The sequence below is a fragment of the Mustelus asterias genome, chromosome 5 (genome assembly GCF_964213995.1).
Source record: "Mustelus asterias chromosome 5, sMusAst1.hap1.1, whole genome shotgun sequence".
NCBI classification, from domain to species: domain Eukaryota; kingdom Metazoa; phylum Chordata; class Chondrichthyes; order Carcharhiniformes; family Triakidae; genus Mustelus; species Mustelus asterias.
This window is the reverse complement of record NC_135805.1, coordinates 92,695,285-92,715,937: the sequence shown is the minus strand read 5'-3', so window position 1 is coordinate 92,715,937 and position 20,653 is coordinate 92,695,285. Positions and strand designations below refer to the sequence as shown.

Genomic DNA, 20,653 nt, shown 5'->3' with positions numbered 1-20,653 from the left:
GATCCTGGTTAAAAGAGACCCAGGAAGTATAGCTTAAAGATGTTATTCTTTGGGGTACATGTGCACCTCCGTTACATTGGGTTAAACTCTCCTCTGCCAATAGTGTTCTCTCCACTTTCCCGAATCTCACTGACAGCCCTCCCTGCAACCCAGCCCATTAACCCTCCTCCTGACTATCCCACAAGCACCTGTTCCTGGATGCAGCCTCCAGCTGTTAAAATTGCTGGGGCCTCCACATCCCTGGCCTTGCAGGTCCCTCACCTGTAGTGGGCAACCCTACATCATGTGAAAACCAAGACCTCAAATTCTCCATTCTGACCAAAAGACGGGGAAGAAACTAGAAGTGGAGAGTAGAGGAACCTGATAAAACTCTAGATGTTGAGTAACTATGCCTCGTGCGATTGCCTAGGTTGAAAGGGGAGGGATCAATTTCTGTCATTTTCACAAAATAGCACATATGGATGATCTGTTCATTGTAATGCACAAAATATACTGCACATGGATATTTGTCACCCATGAGGAGCACAATCTTAACTGTCGACAAACCAGAGTACATTGGCATACTGCCAGGAGGAAGTGGCCCTGGGAGTTCTGAACATGGACTGGGACACAATGAAGTCTCAGGACATCAAGGAAAACATGGGCAAGGAAAACTGCTACTGACTGCCATCTACCATCCCTCCCCCCCCTGCTCCCAACATCCTCCATCCCTACCCCGCAGCCCCTTCCCGCCCCAGCCCCCACTCCACCCAAGGTCAGATCTAGCAGTTTAAAACTAGATATTCATGAGGCACTGTGGGCCATCAGTAACAGCAGAATTATATTCAACCACAATTTATAACCTCACAGCCTGGCATATTCTTCACCCAACCATTACTAGTATTATCATCAAGTCGGGGGTAAACTTGACTCAATGAGTGTAGAAGAGTATGCCAGGAGCAGTAGATAGCTAAATTTGAGGAGCCAACTTTGTAAAGCTACAACAGTGAACTACGCGCCTGTTAAACAGCAAAAACAATATGCAATGCACAAAGCTCAGCGATCCCATTACCAACAAATCAGATTAAAGCTCTATTACACTCAGCCATGAATAATACTAGACAATTGAACAACTAATTGAAGCAGGAGGCTCAACAAACATTGCCATCCTCAACGATGGCAGAGCTTAGGGTACCAATGCTGGACAACATTCAGGCTAATGCTGATAACTGGCAAGTAACATTCATGCCACACCAGTGCCCGGCAGTGAGGATATTCAACAGGTGAGAATCTAATCAACTCCCCTTGTCATTCAATGGCATTACCAATGCTGAATCCTCCATGATCAACATCCGGGGGGCCATCATTCTGAATTGAACTGGATCAGCCTTAAAAATACTATGGCTACTAGAGCAGGTCAGAGGCTGGGATTCTGTGGCGAGTAACTCCTGACTCCCCAAAGCCTGTCCACCATCTACAAGACAGAAGTCAAGAGTATGACGGAATATTCACCTCTTGTCTGGTTAATTGCAGCTCTAATAACACTCAAGAAGCTTAGCACTACCCAGGCCAGAATAAATTTCCTCCCCTAATGGGCATTAATGAACCAGATGGGTTTTGCAACAATCAACAATGGTTTTGTGGTCACTATCAGACTAGCTTTTAGTTCCAAATTTATCAACTTAATTTACATTTAAGGGCATCATGGTGGCACAGTGGTTAGCATTGCTGCCTCACATTGCCAGGGACCAGGGTTTGATTCTGGCTTTGGGTGATTATCTGTGTGGAGTTTGCACATTCTCCCCATGTCTGCATGGATTTCCTCTGGGTGTTCCGGTTTTCTCCCACAGTCCAAAGATGTGCAGGTTAGGTGGATTAGCCATGGTATATTGCCTCCACAGCATTAGTCCGTGCCTCTAAATCCAGTGACCTCCCTTCATATATTAATTAGCTTTACAACCTGTATTTCCCCTTTGCTGAGGAATCTCTCAGATGCTATCTGTGTTGATTGTTATCGCTGAGGAATTTGTTCTTACTTATACTCCCTTGAGTTGGACTCATGAAAATGACTCACTAAATTGGTGCGTCGCTGGAGATAGAACATAGAACATTACAGCGCAGAACAGGCCCTTCGGCCCACGATGTTGCACCGACCAGTTAAAAAAAACTGTGACCCTCCAACCTAAACCAATTTCTTTTCGTCCATGAACCTATCTACGGATCTCTTAAACGCCCCCAAACTAGGCGCATTTACTACTGATGCTGGCAGGGCATTCCAATCCCTCACCACCCTCTGGGTAAAGAACCTACCCCTGACATCGGTTCTATAACTACCCCCCCTCAATTTAAAGCCATGCCCCCTCGTGCTGGATTTCTCCATCAGAGGAAAAAGGCTATCACTATCCACCCTATCTAAACCTCTAATCATCTTATATGTTTCAATAAGATCCCCTCTTAGCCGCCGCCTTTCCAGCGAAAACAATCCCAAATCCCTCAGCCTCTCCTCATAGGATCTCCCCTCCATACCAGGCAACATCCTGGTGAACCTCCTCTGCATCCTCTCCAAAGCCTCCACATCCTTCCTGTAATGTGGGGACCAGAACTGCACACAGTACTCCAAGTGCGGCCGCACCAGAGTTGTGTACAGTTGCAACATAACGCTACGACTCCTAAATTCAATCCCCCTACCAATAAACGCCAAGACACCATATGCCTTCTTAACAACCTTATCTACTTGATTCCCAACTTTCAGGGATCTATGCACACATACACCTAGATCCCTCTGCTCCTCCACACTATTCAAAGTCCTCCCGTTAGCCCTATACTCAACACATCTGTTATTCCTACCAAAGTGAATTACCTCACACTTCTCCGCATTAAACTCCATCCACCACCTCTCGGCCCAACTTTGCAACCTGTCTAAGTCTTCCTGCAAACTACGACACCCTTCCTCACTGTCTACCACACCACCGACTTTGGTGTCATCAGCAAATTTGCTAATCCACCCAACTATACCCTCATCCAAATCATTAATAAATATTACAAACAGCAGTGGCCCCAAAACAGATCCCTGAGGTACACCACTTGTAACCGCACTCCATGATGAATATTTACTATCAACCACCACCCTCTGTTTCCTATCCGCTAGCCAATTCCTGATCCAATTTCCTAGATCACCCCCAATCCCATACATCTGCATTTTCTGCAGAAGCCTACCATGGTGAACCTTATCAAACGCCTTACTAAAATCCATATATACCACGTCCACTGCCTTGCCCCCATCCACCTCCTTGGTCACTTTCTCAAAAAACTCAATAAGGTTAGTAAGGCACGACCTACCTGCCACAAAACCATGCTGACTATCACCTATCAATTCATTACTCTCCAAATAACTATAAATCCTATCCCTTATAATTTTTTCCAACATCTTGCCGACAACAGAAGTGAGACTCACCGGTCTATAATTCCCGGGGAAGTCTCTGTTCCCCTTCTTAAACAATGGGACAACATTCGCTAACCTCCAATCTTCTGGTACTATACCAGAGGCCAACGACGACCTGAAGATCAGAGCCAGAGGCTCTGCAATCACTTCTCTTGCCTCCCAGAGAATCCTTGGATAAATCCCATCCGGACCAGGGGATTTATCTATTTTCAGACCCTCCAGAATATCCTGCACATCCTCCTTATCAACTGTAATACTGTCTATTCTACTCCCTTGCAACCCAGTGTCCTCCTCAGCTATATTCATGTCCCCTTGCGTGAACACCGAAGAGAAATATTGGTTCAATGCTTCACCAATCTCCTCCGGTTCCACACATAACTTCCCTCTGCCATCTATAACTGGCCCTAAACTTGCCCTAACCAACCTTCTGTTCTTGGCATACCTATAGAACGCCTTAGGATTCTCTTTAACCCTATCCGCCAAAGTCTTCTCATGTCCCCTTTTAGCCCTTCTAAGCTCGCTCGTGGGAAACATGCACAAGCCATGGTGCCCACTCTGCTCTGAATACACCAAAAGCAGCTTAGCACAAATAAACACAAAAAAGGGGCGGCATGGTGGCACAGTGGTTAGCACTGCTGCCTCACAGTGCCAGGGACCCGGGTTCAGTTCCAGTCTGTGTGGAGTTTGCACATTCTTCCCGTGTCTGCGTGGGTTTCCTCCAGGTGCTCCGGTTTCCTCCCACAGTCTAAAGATGCGTGGGTTAGGTTGATTGGCCATGCTAAACTGTCCCTTAGTGTCAGGGGGATTAGCAGGGTAAATATGTGGAGTTAAGGGAATAGGGCCAGGGTGGGATTGCGGTCGGTGCAGACTCAATGGCCTCCTTCTGCACTGTAGGGATTCTATGAAACATAGTTACTTAATTTCCTTGAAAAAGCATTTCAGTAGATTGAACTTTATTGCAATTCTGTAAATGCATCTACTACATTGTATGTTTTACATGGATTTTACAAGTGCACCAAATGGCTATGGGCTATATCAATGGTATGCAAATAAAAATGGTATTCAAATAAAACTATAGATGTTTAATGGCTGGGAGCATTACATTTAAGTTGACATCAGATATGTCGATAGTCTTATTGATAAAAATTACCTTCGCTGCTTACAACATGGTCAAAAATTTCAACATTCAACCATTCTCCACCTTCTTAAATGAAGGATTCATTTTTTCCTAGAATCATAGAATCCCTACAGTGCAGAAGGAGGCCATTTGGCCCATCAAGCCTGCACCAACTCTCCGACAGAGCATCTTACTCGGGCCCTATCCCCATAATCTCACATATTTACCCAGCTAATTCCCCTAATGTATACATCATGAGACAGTAAAGGACAAGTTAATGTGGCCAATCCACCTAACCTACACATCTTTGAACTGTGGGAGGAAAATCCAACCGAGTGTTTCAACCACTCAAAAGGCCAGATGTTTTAAGAGGTGTGTTTTAAATTCCTCTTCAAACATCTGGACTTCTGAGTGGTTGAAAACTCAGCTTTTAAAAATCAATGTGTAATAACATACTAAATAAATTACAGTGTCCCCACCCAGATAATGGTAACTTTTAACTTAAAATCATCTGACTTTGAGTTCTTTCAAAGCAACTTATTTCATGGGTGTATCGTGCAATTGGGCATATTCACTTAATCAGCAGCATCTACTGGCAAATAGTTAAATCATGCTGAAGTAAAGTTCCAGAGAGCTGTCCATGAAAGCAAACAGTTACTACAGCCACCTCTTCTCACTGAACAAGGCGGTGCACCAGGAGTGGAAAGAATCTGCGGCACGTGTTTGGGGAAGGTAGCAGAAAAATTACACTGCAAACTTAAAATAAAATCCAATGTATATCGATGCAGGTAAACATCCAGCGAGCCTCAGGAACATACCATAGTGATTGATGCTGTTTATTAGCCTCACTCCAACTTGGGCATGGTTATTTGTCATCAGAACTACGTCAAATATTTCGTCACTGTCTGGGTAAAGCTCACGTAGACGTAAATTAACAGTTTCCAGTGCCTGGAAGAAATCAATTCACTCTTTTACATACACAAGTAATGATCCAACCCTCAATTTATTGAAAGGTTCAAGATCTTCATTAAAAACCCACAAACTAATCATAAACACTCTAGCTCAGAAAGAGACCATTTGCATTGTTGTGTCTCTGCTACTGCTAGCTTGCCAAGTATGCTTTTACATTGACCCTTTTAAAATATCTATCCAATTCTGTTTTAAATGATCTTCAGAGTAGAACATACCAAGTGCATCCCAATAAAAGCAGAACATCAGTGGTGTTGGGGAGCAAAGCGGAGAAACATAAAATAATCACTATCATTAGAGAAAAAATAATAAACAAATTAATGGGACTAAAGGCTGACAAGTCCCTTGGACCTGATGACCAGCATCCTGGGGTCTTAAAAGGATGTAGCTGCAGAGGTAGTGGCTGCGTTGGTTGTAATCTTTCAAAAAATTCTAAGATTCTGGTGGAAAAGTCCAAACGGATTGGAAAACTGCTTATGTAACACCTCTATTTCACAAAGCAGAAAGACAAAAAACATGAACCCACAAGCCAGTTAGCCTAACATTTGTCATTGGAATAGTGCTGAAATCCATTATTAAGGAAGTTGCAGAACATTTTTACGAAGATGATAAAGTGGTTTCAATAAAAGGGACATTGGATTTGACAAATTTATTGGAGTTCCTTGAGGATATAACTAGCATGCTGGATAAAGAGGAACCAGCAGTGTATTTGGATTTCCAAAGATATTCAACAACATGCTACGTAAATGGTTACCACACAAGGTAACAGCTTGTGCTGTTAAGGATAATATACCAACATGCATAAAGGATTGGCAACCTAACAGGAAAAAGTGGGTCAAGAAAGAAGAGTTATTTTCAGATTGACAAACTAACTAGTGTACTAGTGAATGCTAGAGAGATCAGGACTGGAGCCTCAACTATTTACAATATATATTAATGACTTGGATGAAAGGACCAAGTGTAATGCAGCCAAATTTACTGATGGTAAAGAAAAGATAGATATGGAAGAAAGTTGTGAGGAAAAAAAAATAATCTGCAAAGGAATGCTAGGTTAAGTGAGTGGGCAAAGTAAAAGCAGCTGGGTTATAAATGTGGGAAAATGAGAGGTTAACTACATTGAAAGAAAGAAGAGAGAAGCAAAATATGTAATTATTTAAATGCAGCAAAGCGACAATGCTGCCATGGAGAGAAATCTGGGTGTTCTTGTACAGTAAACACAAAACATTAGCATTGCAGGTACAACAAATAATTAGGAAGGCAAATGAAATGTGAGCATTAAGTGCTAAGGAGATGGAGTATAACAAGAAGAAAGTCTTGCAACAATGCTGAAGGGTGTCGGCGAGACCCACGTACATTACTGTGTCCAGTTTTGATCTTTTTATTTAAAGGAGGGATATGCTTACCCTTTCTGCAAATTTCCATATATTATAAAATAGATCGGTGGCCCAGTGGTTAACACTGCTGCCTCACAGCGCCAGCCTTTAATTCCAGCCTTGGGTGACTGTGTGGAGTTTGCATGTTCTCCCAGTGTCTGCGTGAGTTTCCTCAGGGTACTCTGGTTTCCTCCCACAATCCAAAGATGTGCAGGTTAGGTGGATTGGCCATGCTAAATTGCCCCTTAGTGTCCCAAGATGTGTTGGTTGGGGGGATTAGTGGGGTAAATGCATGGAGTTAAGGGAATAGGATGAAGGATGGGCCTGGTTGGGATGCTCTGTCACAGAGTCGGTGTGGACTTGATGGGCCGAATGGCCTCCTTTATGCACTGTGGGGATTCTATGATGAAATTTACAGAATGAAATATTCATAATTTTCCAGGATTAGATTTTAAAATATATTTTTGATTTGAAATTTTGGGAGAATTCCAGCATATGGAGAGACATGCACATAATCTACACTCTTTTCACTTTTTGGTTGAATTCTATAAAAAGATTTGAATGTTTAAAATGAACACTGTTATTTTTTCCACAAGTTACCCACAGAGTAGGCCTAGTTATTTTTCCAAACCCTTCCCAAGTGCCTCACATATCTGACAGGAACTCAAAATCTCTCTGTGGTTTTATGATAGGGGCTGGCATGGGTTGACGTTACTGAAGCAGGGCTTTCAGCACGGTCTGTGATTCACACCATTGCCCTTTTCCACATCTGAAGGTCCAGCTAATTGAACCCATCCCACGGCCTTCGAGAGAACCATCGCAGGATTCACCCACTCTGCCTTTATTTGAGTCAAGCAGCTTGTGTAACATTTGTGACTGGAGGAAGCTAACGTATTTCCTCGAAACACGTCTGCATTGGCAATTGTACAATAGAGGAACCTCCCTCTCAAGAGGTACAGTGCAAAAGAAACATTGCAATCATGCAAATAATTTGACAACGTGGGTTTATATCGGAATGGATGGATGGATGAAAGAGGGAAGAAACCATGGACGCTCAGAAATCTGCTCTACCTTCACTAAGGGGAAAGCCGGCCCCTGCTTCAGCGGTTCCTCTTCGTGTTCCTGTTGATATTTCACATAACTTTCCACTCCGGCCGTCTCGTATATTTTCCTTTCCTCCACCATATTGAAGAGGCAGCGGGAAGACACGGCGATAGTGATGGCATACTGAGACTTGGGCTAGCAGAGGGGGGCAAAGAATTAATAAATGCACCATTTTAATGATCTCATTGGCCTTCTGTTTTGTTAGGAAGCCCTTTCATTCCCCCCTCCCCTCCTTTGTACTCACAGTCCGTAGTTTCTTTGTGGAACGTAGCTTTTCAAATTCTTTCTGTGCATCTTTCCAATCACGAGAGCCTCCTTCCTCTTTGCTTTGAGTCAGGGCGCCGGGAGCTTCCGCCTGCGTTTTGACTTTTTCTTCACTCATTATTATTGAAGTAAAAGCATTAAGAGCTGAGAACCCCCGTCTGCTATTCGAAAGGAAACTCCCGTTAACAGCAATGAGGAAGTGTCAAGCTTTCTGATGGGCGTTCCTGCACCCATGATTCTGTGTGCGTGTGAGAGAGAGGGGGGCTGGCTCCACAGCACTGACGCTCTCAGGCTCAGGGAAGCTGTGCTCAATGGCAGCTTCCCACAGGGAGAAGGGGAATCCAAGTTTGAAGATCCAACACGTTTAAAAAAAGAACTTGATCTACCTTCTTCAAAACAATCCAGCAAATTAATTTTCCCCTGGAGTTTTCTGCCCATCCCCCAGAAAAGTACTTTTATTTCTTAGCAGCAACCTGGTGGATTTGGGGATGTATGTTTGTATTTATTTCCATGTTCTCATCTTTTTTACGCGACCTGGTTCGAGGTCATTCAGGACAGCACTGTAGGATAGAGCGCTATTCCCATTAAAATTTAAAGACAAGAGATAACAAGTCTCTGATGTTTATCTGAAGGTTAGAAATTCCTCTGGTATGAGTCCATTGGCAATCACAGTATCTTGAACCAGACAAGATGCGAGGTTATAAGAACCTAAGAACTAGGAGCAGGAGTAGGCCATCTGGCCCCTTGAGCCTGCTGCGTCATTCAATAAGATCATGTCTGATCATTCGTGGACTCAGCTCCACTTACCCGCCCGCTCACCGTAATCCTTAATTCCTTTATGTTCAAACATCTATCCATTCTTGCCTTCAAAACATTCAATGAGTTAGTCTCAACTGCTTCACTGGGCAGAGAATTCCACAGATTCACAACCCTTTGGGTGAAGAAGTTCCTCCTCAATTCAATTCTAAATCTGGCCTTATTTTGAGGCCAGGCCCCCTTGTTCTAGTTTCACCTGCCAGTGGAAACAACCTCCCTGCTTCTATCTTATCTATTCTCTTCACAATCTTATATGTTTCTATAAGATCTCCCCTCATTCTTCTGAAATCAAATAAAGGGGATTCAGTCTACGCAGTCTCTCCTCACAAGCCAACCCTCTCAACTCTGGAATCAAGGTCACATGACACCAGGTTAGAGTCCAACAGATTTATTTGAAATCACAAGCTTTTGGAATGCTGCTCCTTCGTCAGGTGAAGTGAGGCAGGAAGAAGGCCATTCACACAATCCCAAGAGGCCATTGTCTAGTTCATTTTCTGCATTCCCCTCTGCATTGTGTTTTCTGGCAGCTGCAGCAATTTTCCATTAGCTGCCGTCGGGATTTTCCGTTCCTGCCAACATATATGATGTTTTGTATGGTTTGCCCGCCCCACTGCCAGGGCTCCCATCACGATGGGGGATGCGAGGGTTGTTATCTTCAGAGGGACTGGAAGATCCCACTGGTGGGAAGGGTCAGAAAGACCCCGCCCAAAGTGTCTGTGGCAATGGCCACCACCACTTTTGGGACTTGTCCTGACATGTCTGTGTGTGGCTGTTTAGTTGAAACTATCTTTATTTTTAAAAATTCAGTTTTAGCCTCAGTAATATCTTTGGTCAACACTGTTCTCTGTAACTCTGTCTTCTTACCTGTTCTCCCCACAGACTCCACCACAACCAGCTTGCATTAATTAATGTGAAAGAAATAGAAGCACCGTTACACAATTGAAAACAATGAATACAATACAATTTAACTGAAGCATTGGCCTATAAATGCCTCCACATTGAGTTGACTGATTTCTCATGAAATGGAGAAAGGTTTTCCGATTCTCTGTAGTGGTTACTTTTACCAGACTACCCTACAATGCGTTGGGTCCATCTCAAATGCTGGTGGACAACAGGGCAGTGGGCTACCCTAGCCATTTGTTTTGCATCTCAGGAAAGGACACAATGAAGCATCGTACATGTGTGATCCTCTGCTAGGGAACAGATCTTCATAGTAGGAGCTCTATAATCATCATTCATTTGCTCTGTGGTTAGGGGCTGATTTCTCTTACGCTTTTACTCAAGCATTAGTTTTAAACGTACTAACTTCTCCAACCAGTAATGGATTCAATTCTATCCGCTGGACAGTGCAAATCATCCATGGTACTCAGCTGCGGACGTTTTACACCAATCCCCTTTAATTGATTTGATTTGATTTATTATTGTCACATGTACTAGCATACAGTGAAAAGTATTGTTTCTTGTACGCTATACAGACAAAGCATACCATTCATAGAGAAGGAAAGGAGAGAGTGCAGAATGTAGTGTTACAGTCATAGTTAGGGTGTAGAGAAAGATCAACTTAATGCAAGGTAGGTCCATTCAAAAGTCTGACAGCAGCAGGGAGGAAGCAGTTGTTGAGTCGGTTGGTACATGAGCTCAGACTTTTGTATCATTTTTCCAATGGAGGAAGATTGAAGAGAGGATGTCCGGGGTGCGTGGAGTCCTTGATTATGATGGCTGCTTTTCCAAGACAGCGGGAAGTGTAGATAGTGTCAATGGATGGTAGACTGGTTTGTGTGATGGACTGGGCTTCGTTCATGATCCTTTGTAGTTTATTGCACTCTTGGGCAGAGCAGGGGCCATACCAAGCTGTGATACAACCAGAAAGAATGCTTTCTATGGTGCATCTGTAAAAGTTGGTGAGAGTCATAGCGGACATGCCAAATTTCCTTAGTCTTCTGAGAAAGTAGAGGCGTTGGCTGGCATTCTTAACTACAGCATTAGCATGGAGGGACCAGGACAGGTTGTTGGTGATCTGGACTCCTAAAAACTTGAAGCTCTCAACCATTTCTGCTTCATCTCCATTGACGTAGACAGGGGCATGTCCTTCATTCATCCCCATTGATGTAGACAGGGGCATATCCTCATTTGTTTTGTTGACATTGAGGGAGAGATTATTGTCGTCGTACCAATCCACCAGATTCTATATCTCTTTCCTAAACTCCATCTCATCATTGTTTGAGATCTGACCCACTACGGTGGTGTTATCAGCAAACTTAAAAATAGAGTTGGAGAGGAATGGGCCACACAGTCATAGATATATAAGAGGTATAGTAAGGGGCTGAGGACACAGCCTTGTGGGGTACTGGTGTTGAGGATGATCATGGAGGAGGTGTTGTTGCCTATCCTTACCGAGTGCGTTCTGTGGATTAGGACATCTCGGACCCAGTCGCAGAGGGAGGAGTTGTGCCCCAGGCCACGGAGTTTGGAGATGGGTTTCATCGGAATAATGGTATTGAAGGCTGACCTGTAGTCAATAAATAGGAGTCTGATATAGGTATCTTTGTTATCCAGCTGTTCCAGGGTTGAGTGTAGGGCTAGAGAGATGGCATCTACTGTGGACCAGGTATGGCAACAGGCGAACTGTAGTGCATCCAGACAATCTGGGAGGCTGGAATTGATTCGTGCCATGACTAACCTTTCAAAGTACTTTATAATGATGGATGTCAGAGGCACTGGATGATAGTCATTAAGGCACACTGCCTGGCTTCTCTTTGGTACCAGGGTGATGGTTACCTTCTTGAAGCAGATAGGGACCTTAGATTGGTTTAACACAGGTTAAAGATGTCTGTGAATACCCCCGCCAGCTGGTCCACACAGGATCTGAGTGCACGTCCGGGTACCCCATCCACGCCAGTCACTTTCCATGGGTTAACTTTCGAGAAGGTTGCTTTGACATCTGTGATGGTGACCTTGGATACAAGTTCATCCAAGGCTTCCGGGGTGGAGAGCGTGCTCTCACTGACCTCTTGCTCAAAAATGGCATAGAATGCATTGAGGAATCATCGGGGAAGGGTGCATTGGTGCCAACGATTTTACATGCCTTTAATCTGCTTATCTAATTGATGGAAGCATTACCTGCAGGAAACTAGCTGGGTCCTTCTATAACTATGCATATCAGTCTCTGATTACAGTATCACGGCCTGATTACTGTTTTAATCATGGGTCTGCCAGAGGAAGCCTATTTAGCTTTCCTGCTGGGCCAACCAAGTGGGAAGGGAAACCAGGGCCAGAAAAGGGGACAAAAAATAAGTGTATCTTCCATTTACATGGGAAGTTTAGTCTTCTCCTTTCCTGGGCATCTGCCCAGATTGCAAGGCCCTTCTGAACCCACTCCTGACAACCTCTGAGTGCCTGGATTGTTCCTTCTGCTGCCCTCCAGTCTGTGCTTCACCTTTGACTGGAGAGCGGTGCTAACTAAGCTGGCCTTGCAGGCAGCAAGTCAGTGAGGATAGAGTGTGCCAATCAGTCTGCTAATGTTCGGTAACCAATCAGGATGTGAAATCTCGTGAGCTTCTCATTGCCGAGATTCAGACAGTTTGCCTCTACCTGTTTAACTGCCACCCACATGTCTTTTATCATTCACACTTTCAAAATCTGTCCTAATTTTAAAACATCTATTAAATTCCCTATTATCCTCCATGAGAAGTAGTCCCAATATATCAAATTTCTCCTTATAACTAGATCTTCTGTACATCCTAATGAGTGGGCGGCAACAACACCTCCTCCATGATCATCCTCAACACCAGTACCCCACAAGGCTGTGTCCTCAGCCCCTTACTATACCTCTTATATATCTATGACTGTGTGGCCCATTCCACTCCAACTCTATTTTTAAGTTTGCTGATAACACCACCGTAGTGGGTCAGATCTCAAACAATGATGAGATGGAGTTTAGGAAAGAGATATAGAATCTGGTGGATTGGTACGACGACAATAATCTCTCCCTCAATGTCAACAAAACAAATGAAGATATTAGCACTGCTGCCTCACAGCGTCAGGGATCCGGGTTCAATTCCGGCCTCAGGTAACTGTCTGTGTGGAGTTTGTATATTCTCCCTGTGTCTGTGTGGGTTTTCTCCGGGTGCTCCGGTTTCCTCCCACAGTCCAAAGGTGTGCGGGTCAGGTTAATTGGCCATGCTAAATTGGAGATGAGGGGAGATTGTTGCTCGGAAAAGTAGTTTTTATAGTGTGTTCATGCAATATCCAAAAAAATAGGTGTGTGGCCTCTTTGAATTTAATGCTTCATTGTAACAAGCAGGTTTGACTACATTGCTTTGATATGATGCAGAATTGATTCAGTTGACTTACTTATATTTACAAGAAATAACCATACCAGGCAATAGCATAGAACATAGAACATAGAACAGTACAGCACAGAACAGGCCCTTCGGCCCACGATGTTGTGCCGACCTTCATCTGAAACCAAGATCAAGCTATCCCACTCCCTACCATCCTGGTGTGCTCCATGTGCCTATCCAATAACCGCTTAAATGTTCCTAAAGTGTCTGACTCCACTATCACTGCAGGCAGTCCATTCCACACCCCAACCACTCTCTGCGTGAAGAACCTACCTCTGATATCCTTCCTATATCTCCCACCATGAACCCTATAGTTATGCCCCCTCGTAATAGCTCCATCCACCCGAGGAAATAGTCTTTGAACGTTCACTCGATCTATCCCCTTCATCATTTTATAAACCTCTATTAAGTCTCCCCTCAATCTCCTCCGCTCCAGAGAGAACAGCCCCAGCTCCCTCAACCTTTCCTCATAAGACCGACACTCCAAACCAGGCAGCATCCTGGTAAATCTCCTCTGCACTCTTTCCAGCGCTTCCACATCCTTCTTATAGTGAGGTGACCAGAACTGCACGCAATATTCCAAATGCGGTCTCACCAAGGTCCTGTACAGTTGCAGCATAACCCCACGGCTCTTAAACTCCAACCCCCTGTTAATAAAAGCTAACACACTATATGCCTTCTTCACAGCTCTATCCACTTGAGTGGCAACCTTTAGAGATCTGTGGATATGGACCCCAAGATCTCTCTGTTCCTCCACAGTCTTCAGAACCCTACCTTTGACCCTGTAATCCACATTTAAATTAGTCCTACCAAAATGAATCACCTCACATTTATCAGGGTTAAACTCCATTTGCCATTTTTCAGCCCAGCTTTGCATCCTATCTATGTCTCTTTGCAGCCTACAACACCCCTCCACCTCATCCACTACTCCACCAATCTTGGTGTCATCAGCAAATTTACTGATCCACCCTTCAGCCCCCTCCTCTAAGTCATTAATAAAAATCACAAAGAGCAGAGGACCAAGCACCGATCCCTGCGGCACTCCGCTAGCAACCTGCCTCCAGTCTGAAAATTTTCCATCCACCACCACCCTCTGTCTTCGATCAGACAGCCAGTTACCTATCCAATCGGCCAACTTTCCCTCTATCCCACACCTCCTTACTTTCATCATAAGCCGACCATGGGGGACCTTATCAAACGCCTTACTAAAATCCATGTATATGACATCAACCGCCCTACCTTCATCAACACACCTAGTTACCTCCTCAAAAAATTCTATCAAATTTGTGAGGCACGATTTGCCCTTCACAAATCCGTGCTGACTATCCCGGATTAATCCGCATCTTTCTAAATGGTCGTAAATCCCATCCCTAAGGACCTTTTCCATCAATTTACCAACCACCGAAGTCAGACTAACCGGTCTATAATTACCAGGGTCATTTCTATTCCCTTTCTTAAACAGAGGAACAACATTTGCCACTCTCCAGTCCTCTGGCACCATCCCCGTGGACAGCGAGGACCCAAAGATCAAAGCCAAAGGCTCTGCAATCTCATCCCTCGCCTCCCAAAGAATCCTAGGATACATTTCATCAGGCCCAGGGGACTTATCGACCTTCAGTTTATTCAAAACTGCCAATACATCCTCCCTCCGAACATCTATTTCCTCCAGCCTATTAGCCTGTAACACCTTCTCTTCCTGAAAAACATGGCCCCTCTCCTTGGTGAACACTGAAGAAAAGTATTCATTCATCACCTCGCCTATCTCTACTGATTCCATACACAAGTTCCCACCACTGTCCTTGACCGGCCCTAACCTCACCCTGGTCATTCTTTTATTCCTCACATAAGAGTAAAAAGCCTTGGGGTTTTCCTTGATCCGACCCGCCAAGGACTTCTCATGTCCCCTCCTAGCTCTCCTCAGCCCCTTTTTCAGCTCGTTCCTTGCTAACTTGTAACCCTCAGTCGAGCCATCTGAACCTTGTTTCCTCATCCCTACATAAGCTTCCCTCTTCCTTTTCACAAGACATTCCACCTCTTTTGTGAACCACGGTTCCCTCACTCGGCCATTTCCTCCCTGCCTGACAGGGACATACCTATCAAGGACACCCAGTATTTGTTCCTTGAAAAAGTTCCACTTTTCATCAGTGCCTTTCCCTGACAGTTTCTGTTCCCATCTTATGCCCCCTAATTCTTGCCTAATCGCATCATAATTACCTCTCCCCCAATTGTAAGCCTTGCCCTGCCGTCCGGCCCTATCCCTCTCCATTGCAATAACAAAAGACACCGAATTGTGGTCACTATCTCCAAAGTTCTCTCCCACAACCAAATCTAACACTTGGCCCGGTTCATTTCCCAGTACCAAATCCAATGTGGCCTCACCCCTTGTCGGCCTATCCACATATTGTGTCAGGAAACCCTCCTGCACACACTGCACAAAAAGTGCCCCATCCAAACTATTTGACCTACAAAGGTTCCAATCAATATTTGGAAAGTTAAAGTCCCCCATGACAACTACCCTGTGACCCCCACACATATCCATAATCTGCTTAGCAATTTCTTCCTCCACATCTCTATTACTATTTGGGGGCCTATAGTAAACTCCTAGCAACGTGACCGCTCCTTTCCTGTTTCTAACTGCAGCCCATATTACCTCAGTGTGCATATCCCCCTCAAAGTGCTTTTCCGCAGCCGCTAAACTATCCTTGATTAACAATGCTACTCCTCCACCTCTTTTACCAGCTTCCCTACACTTAGTGAAACATCTATACCCCGGAACGTCCAACAACCATTCCTGTCCTTGTTCTACCCACGTCTCCGTAATGGCCACAACATCGTAGTCCCAAGTAGCAATCCACGCCCCAAGTTCATCCACCTTGTTCCGGATGCTCCTTGCATTGAAGTAGACACACTTCAACCCATCTTCCTGTCTACCGGTACCCACCCTTGACCTTGATACCTTCCCCAATACCTCACCACCCTCAACACTGACTTCTGGACTACAACTCCTTTTCCCACTCCCCTGACAAATTAGTTTAAATCCCCCTGAAGAGCCGTAGCAAATTTCCCTCCCAGGATATTGGTGCCCCTCTGGTTCAGGTGCACCCCGTCCTGTTTGTAGAGGTCCCACCTTCCCCAGAACGTGTTCCAATTATCCACGTATCTGAAACCCTCCCTCCTGCACCATCCCTGCAACCACATGTTTAAGTGCACTCTCTCCCTGTTCCTCAACTCGCTATCACGTGGCACCGGTAGCGTACCAGAGATGACCACATGTTTTGTCTTTGCTCTCAGCTTCCAGCCGAGCTCCCGAAATTCCTGTTTTAAATCCCCGTCCCTTCTCTTACCTATGTCGTTGGTACCAATGTGTACCACGACTTGTGACTGTTTCCCCTCCCCCTTAAGAATCCGGAAAACACGGTCCGAGACGTCACGGACCCTGGCATCCGGTAGGCAACAAACCATCCTCGAGTCTCTTTTGCTGCCACAGAACCTCCTATCTATCCCTCTAACTAACGAGTCCCCAATAACTATTGCCCTCCCGCTCTCCTCCTTACCCTTCTGAGCCACAGGGACGGACTCAGTGCCGGAGATCCTCTCACTGCGGCTCACCACTGGTATGTCGTCCCCCTCAACCGTATCCAAAGCGGAATACTTATTGCTAAGGGGAACGACCACAGGGGATCCCTGCACCGACTGCTTCTTCCCAGCCCCTCTCACCGTCACCCATCTATTTTCATTCCGCGGAGTAACTGTATCCCTGAAGCTTCTGTCTATGGCCATCTCTGCATCCCTAATGATCCTAAGTTCCTCCAACTCCAGCTCCAGTTCCCTTACACGGTTTTGGAGGAGCTGCAGATGGATGCACTTCTCACAGGTATAATCAGCAGGGACACTGACGTCGTTCCTCACCTCGAACATAGTGCAAGAGGAACATTGCACTGCCTTCACACCCATCCCCTCTAGATACCTTGCCAGTACCAGGTAGAAACAGCAAAAAATGAATTAACTCACCCCTGCTCGCCCAAGCCCTGTGAGCCAAAGCCCTACAGCTTTCACTCTGCCTCCTGCTCACTCACTGCCCGCTAACGACGCTGCCCGCTCAAAAGTGCGGCCTACTTTTAAACCCTCCAAAAACCTTCCCAGACTCCTGCTGGGCCCACTTCCTGTTTTAAAAAAAACCTCCGATTTTTTACACAAATTTAACTTAAAATAAATAAACAAATTTTCCATCACAGCACAAAGGTGGCTGAACTTTGAAGCAATGAGTGCAATGATTGTGGAAATTATGCTAAACCAATATCACGTGTTTTCTCATGTTGGCTTGTAGGCCAGGCTGGATTTAACTATGGAAGTTATCATCTGCAAGGGCAGGAAATATGGGCTGATTGTCACCCCCCCCCACCAGCACCAATCATTTCTGATTGAATCCTAAGAGAGTTTGCAGTGATTCACTTAAAAATTGACTACACAAACAAAAGGTCTCTGGAGTAAGTCAAAAGCCTATTTTTAAAGCAAAAAAACACCTCTGCTTATGGACAGATGATGAAGGAATAGAATCATAGAATCATAGAAACCCTACAGTGCAGAAGGAGGCCATTCGGCCCATCGAGTCTGCACCGACCACAATCCCACCCAGGCCCTACGCCCATATCCCTACATATTTACCCGCTAATCCCTCTAACCTACACATCTCAGGACACTAAGGGGCAATTTTAGCATGGCCAATCAACCTAACCCGCACATCTTTGGACTGCTTTGGAATAAAGGAGTTCAATTTTGGCTCTCTCTTCTGTCTGTAACATAAGGTACAGCCTAACAGCAGAATCATAGTTGACGTAGGCACAAATGAAGCTGCTGCTTCTCAGGGCAACACAACCTGATTCTTCCAACCATCTAACTAAAATAACAGTATACTGAATATACTGAATACTGATACTGATACTGGATACTGAAAAAGACCAGCCGGCCATTACAGCAACAGATATGGATTGGAACCAATGTACGGCCATTTCATTCCACCTGAATCCTCCTGAATCCTAAGATGTTCCTCCTGCTGTTATCTATTAGCCAGCTTAATTTGAAGAGCATATACAAGTAGTACCAGGTCCGGTTCTACAGCTGTGAGGCAGAAGGACGGGGATAAAAAAACATTTGACTGTTGCATAAATAACTTGTATTAAATTTTATTTCAACTGCATGGTTTATTCATAATGGTGTTTAAAAATAATAATAAATGAAAAGAATGGAATTCACCGTGGTTGAGTTCTTGAAAAGGTTAATGTTGACAGAAGTGCATATCCCATAGTGTTGTGCATACACAGCAACGGGGTGGCACGGTGGCGCAGTGGTTAGCACTGCTGCCTCACAGCACCAGGGACCCAGGTTCAATTCCAGCCTTGGGTGTCTGTCTTTGTGGAGTCTGCATGTTCTCCTCGTGTCTCTGTGAGTTTCCTCCCAGTGCTCCGGTTTCCTCCCGCAGTCCAAAGACATGTAGGTTAGCTGGATTGGTCCTTAGTGTCCCAAGATGTGTAGGTTAGGGAGATTAGTGGGGTAAATATGTGGGGTAGCGGGCAAGGGCCCGGGTGGGATCCTCTGTTGGAGTGCTGGTGCAGACTCGACAGGCCGAATGGCCTCCTTCTGCACTGTAAGGATTCTATGACTGTGTATTAGGCTTTAGTTGAAACACAACCTACCATATAAACTTAATGCAAAAATTGTTCAGCATCATATTCTGGCTCAGCATTTTAACATTATCTGCTATAGATGGAAGTGAATATGTTTTTCTTTCACCAGTTCTGTGGTTATATCTTGTATGGGTGAAAAAGTATCTGAATACTCAAGGTCTAAATATCTTTGACCCAGAAATTAGTTTCTATCTGACCGGCATGTGCCCAAAACAAGAGGCCCAAAAGCCAATGAAAATGAATCCTCGGGCCTCATCAGCATAAATAGCACAAAATACTTGGAATTGGTCACCCCTTAGCAAAATGGCTGGTCCACTGACAGCAGACCTCAGGTAAGTCCTGACATTTTTTTTCTCCCCTGCTGATTAGCACATGAGTCAGCCATGCTCTGATTTACCTCTAGGCCTGAGTGAAAGTTTAAGAACTAGTGCTAATCCCTCTTTAGAGGTAATGTCTCAACACCCCTCCTCAGTCAACATATTTGCTTCATGACTCACAGATACAGATACAAAAGTGAACAGATGTAAGAAACGTGTCAATAGCAAATCATTGCATGTATTAAAATTTGAAAGAATAAGGACAATTAAAGACAGGTATTGCACAAGGGGAAGATATTTTTGAAAACAATTGGAAGAGCTCAAAATGTATCTCAATCCATTGGCATCTTGATCTTCCTCCAGCATCACTGGAGAAAGGCTCGAAAATTGGAAGTGACGCTGAATATGCAACATACAAAGAACAAAGAACAAAGAACAGTACAGCACAGGAAACAGGCCCTTCGGCCCTCCAAGCCTGTGCCGCTCCTTGGTCCAACTAGACCAATCGTTTGTATCCCTCCATTCCCAGGCTGCTCATGTGACTATCCAGGTAAGTCATAAACGATGTCAGCGTGCCTGCCTCCACCACCCTACTTGGCAGCGCATTCCAGGCCCCCACCACCCTCTGTGTAAAAAACATCCCTCTAATATCTGAGTTATACTTCGCCCCTCTCACCTTGAGCCCGTGACCCCTCGTGAACGTCACTTCTGACCTGGGAAAAAGCTTCCCACCGTTCACCCTATCCATCCCCTTCATAATCTTGTACACCTCTATTAGATCTCCCCTCATTCTCCGTCTTTCCAGGGAGAACAATCCCAGTTTACCCAATCTCTCCTCATAGCTAAGACCCTCCATACCAGGCAACATCCTGGTAAACCTTCTCTGCACTCTCTCTAACGCCTCCACGTCCTTCTGGTAGTGCGGCGACCAGAACTGGACGCAGTACTCCAAATGTGGCCTAACCAGCATTCTATACAGCTGCATCATCAGACTCCAGCTTTTATACTCTATACCCCGTCCTATAAAGGCAAGCATACCATATGCCTTCTTCACCACCTTCTCCACCTGTGCTGCCACCTTCAAGGATTTGTGGACTTGCACACCTAGGTCCCTCTGTGTTTCTATACTCCTGATGACTCTGCCATTTATTGTACCTCCCATATTTGAACAGACATATCAAACATAATAGCAGGAATGTGGGAAGTAACTTGTGTCCAATCATTCACGCTGTCACATTCCTGTGA

The 20,653-nt window shown here is 44.9% G+C and overlaps 1 protein-coding gene across 1 annotated transcript in view; it reads right to left on the bottom strand.

Annotated features, from left to right (window-relative positions):
* Window positions 1-8,432, bottom strand: part of LOC144493692 (cytosolic 5'-nucleotidase 1A-like) — a 33,026-nt gene extending 24,594 nt beyond the window's left edge. Inside the window, exons 1-3 of the mRNA XM_078213047.1 lie at window positions 8,229-8,432; window positions 7,952-8,119; window positions 5,357-5,486 (exon numbers count right to left, since the gene is read on the bottom strand). Of these exons, the coding sequence (XP_078069173.1) occupies window positions 5,357-5,486; window positions 7,952-8,119; window positions 8,229-8,366 (436 nt within the window). The 5' untranslated portion in view covers window positions 8,367-8,432. The remainder of the gene's footprint in view (window positions 1-5,356; window positions 5,487-7,951; window positions 8,120-8,228) is intronic.
* Between the last annotated feature and the right edge of the window lie 12,221 nt (window positions 8,433-20,653).